The sequence below is a fragment of the Squalius cephalus genome, assembly GCF_949319135.1.
Source record: "Squalius cephalus genome assembly, chromosome: 19".
NCBI classification, from domain to species: Eukaryota; Metazoa; Chordata; class Actinopteri; order Cypriniformes; family Leuciscidae; genus Squalius; species Squalius cephalus.
Window position 1 is genome coordinate 36,422,281 of NC_137140.1, and position 2,830 is coordinate 36,425,110.

Genomic DNA, 2,830 nt, shown 5'->3' on the forward strand with positions numbered 1-2,830 from the left:
TGTCTTAAAATATCTTGAATGTAACTCGACACCCTTGCCTCATTTAGTATGCGCGGTTCTATGAATATGCAAATGAGCCCCGCCTCCACTCACTCACTCAGCTCAGAGATCCACTGGTTGACGATCACACGTTTGATCTGATTGGTTACAAGGTAGTTTGTGACGTCAGAAACACCAGCGATAATACTGTACAGACTTTCTTTTTCTCTTTTTTTTCATTTTTATATTTTTGCTGGAAAAAACCCAAGACCGAAAAACTGAGGAAGAGCCTCATTTTTGCAGTGTTTGCTGAGGCACCTACAAGAAATGATTGTCTTACTTTTTTACTTGTTTCCAGTCCAAATATCTAAAAATTCTTAAATCAAGATGCATTTACTAGATGAGTAAAATACCATTAGATATTATGGGCCCTATTGTAACGATCTGAAACGCAAGTATCAAGCGCGAAACGCAAGTACCTTTGTGGGCGGATCTCGGCGCTGTTGCTATTATACCGGCGGGATAAATTACTCTTGCGCTCGACGCAAATCTAAAATGTGTTGGTCTGAAGTCGCTTCATTACTCATAGGTGTGGTTTGGGTGTAACGTGAAATAAACCAATCAGAGCGACATCTCACATTCCCTTTAAGAGCAGGCGCGCTTGTTCCATGGCGGATTGCTATTATAACGGCGGATTTGCCAGGAGCGGTTCACAGCCGAGGAGACCGACGTTCTCGTCAGGGCCGTAAAACACAGAGAAGTGACATTGGGGATGGAGAAACACACCCAGATCAGCTTCGGTTAAACAGGCGTATGATAATTTGGGTAAATGTGTAAGCTAGATTTATGCCTATTTTTTCACATCTTCATGGACACAACAATGATTTCCCTCGTGTGGTAATATTGTTCCTTGTAATAATGTATAGTTTTCTAAAAATGTGAACTGCTGCGTCTGTGTGTAGATGAGATAAGTGTGTGTGCGTTGTGCACACGCTACATTATGGCCAAGCATATGCCCTTAAAATAGCATCTGAATAACGCGCCACTGACTTTAGACGAGGTTTCTCCTGGTCAGTGGAGGAATTGTTTTCTGAAACTGCAAAATAGCACCAGGGAACGTTTGCGCCGGATCACGCCTCCTCTTTTCGCTGAACCGCCCCCGGGAGCGCAAGTTCATTCCCTAATTTACCGACATGCGTCTGTGGAGGGAAAAGTCCGCTGTGCGCGGGTGAGAAATAGGAATGATACATGCAGCGGTGTACAAAGTCAATTGCGCTGGGTGCAAGATAGGGGCCATTATGTCTTGTTTTCTGGGGAAAAAAAAAATTAAGGAAATGATGAAAATCTGACTTTTTCTGTGTTTAAGTGCTGTAATCGAGTCCCCGGTGCTTCTACCAACACAGAAAACATGAAAAGTGGCAGCAACTCATTTGCATTTAAAGGGACACACACAAAAACAGCGTGTTTTTGCTCACACCAAAAAGGGGCAAATTTGACAAGCTATAATAAATGATCTGGGGAGAATTAAGATTCTCACAAATTCTGAGATTTATATTACATCTTGTGAAAAGGGGCATGCTATGTCATATTTTTAGTTATTTGGACTGGAAACAAGACAAAAATACGACGTAACGAAAGCATTTTTTTGCAGTATACTGTTGTCACACACTTCACTCCGGGTTGTGTCTGCGATGGGTCTTGACTGGTCTCTGCTGAACTGGTTTGTTGTGTTTCCACTGACACATCAGGATGGAGCGGAAGGTGGTGCGGAAGGTTTTGTTACAGAGCGCGTAACACATGGGGTTAACCGTACTGTTGACGTAACACAGCCAGTAACCCAGAGCCCACAGCGTCGCGGGAATACACTCGTCACAGAACGCGTTCAGAAGGACCATGATGTTATACGGCGTCCAGGTGATGATGAACGCTAGCAGAATCGCGCTCAGCGTCTGCGCCGCCTTCTTCTCCTTCACCAGAGACACTTTTTTGCGCGTTTTAGCCTTGCAGGGGAAGCGTTTGCCATCTTTATTGATGTTAGCGTTGGGTTGGTCTTTCGGCGGAGTCTCGTTTCTGGACGGTTTGGAGTCTGAGTCCGTCGGTCGGAGGTTTTCGAGCGCGATTGAATAAACGTGACGTGCGTCTTCAGCATCGTCGTCTTCGTCATCATCCGATTGGTCGATTGATACGGCAGTCTCGTTGTTATTCCAGCTGTCGCTGCGATTCGTGTCGGTGCTACCGTGTTTACGCCGAAACCACAACCACAAACGGCGTTTAGTTTTCCTGGATCGTTTCCGGCTTGACGGATTCGGATCGTGGCTTCGATTCTCCGGTTCTCCCCCTTGGTTTCCCGAAGCCTTTAATCCTGCTAGCTCTTTGGACCGGTTCTCCGTCTCCCGGTAGATTCTCCAGTAAAGGACGGTTATGATGGTGACGGGAAGGTAAAACGCAGCGATAGCCGTGCAGAACGTCGTGATCGGCTCCGAGAGAAACTGAATGTAGCATTCGCCCGCCGCGACCGTTCGCTCGCCCACGAAATACTGCCAGAAGAGGATCGCCGGCGCCCACAGGATAAACGAAATGGACCAGGCGAGTCCGATCATAGTCATGGCTCGTTTAGTGGTCCGTTTGGCTCGGTAGGTTAGCGGGCGCGTCACGGAAAAGTACCTGTCGAAGCTAATAACCAGAAGGTTCATTACGGATGCGTTACTCGCTACGTAATCGACGGCTAGCCACAGGTCACATGCCCAGTTCCCGAGAGCCCATTGGTTCATGATGATGTACGTGGTGTAGAGGTTCATGGAAAGCACGCCGATTATGAGGTCGGCGAACGCCAGGCTTAGCAAGTAATAGT

General features: G+C 46.8%; 1 protein-coding gene across 2 annotated transcripts in view; it reads right to left on the minus strand.

The window, feature by feature from the left end:
• Nucleotides 1-2,830, minus strand: part of chrm3b (cholinergic receptor, muscarinic 3b) — a 26,373-nt gene continuing 23,543 nt past the window's right edge. The window contains exon 3 of one of the 2 annotated variants that reach the window (XM_079850779.1): nucleotides 1-2,830. This exon is cut by the window's right edge and continues 324 nt beyond it. In XM_079850779.1, coding sequence (XP_079706905.1) covers nucleotides 1,650-2,830 — 1,181 coding nt within the window. In that variant the 3' untranslated portion in view covers nucleotides 1-1,649. The other variant, XM_079850780.1, reaches the window with a different exon arrangement.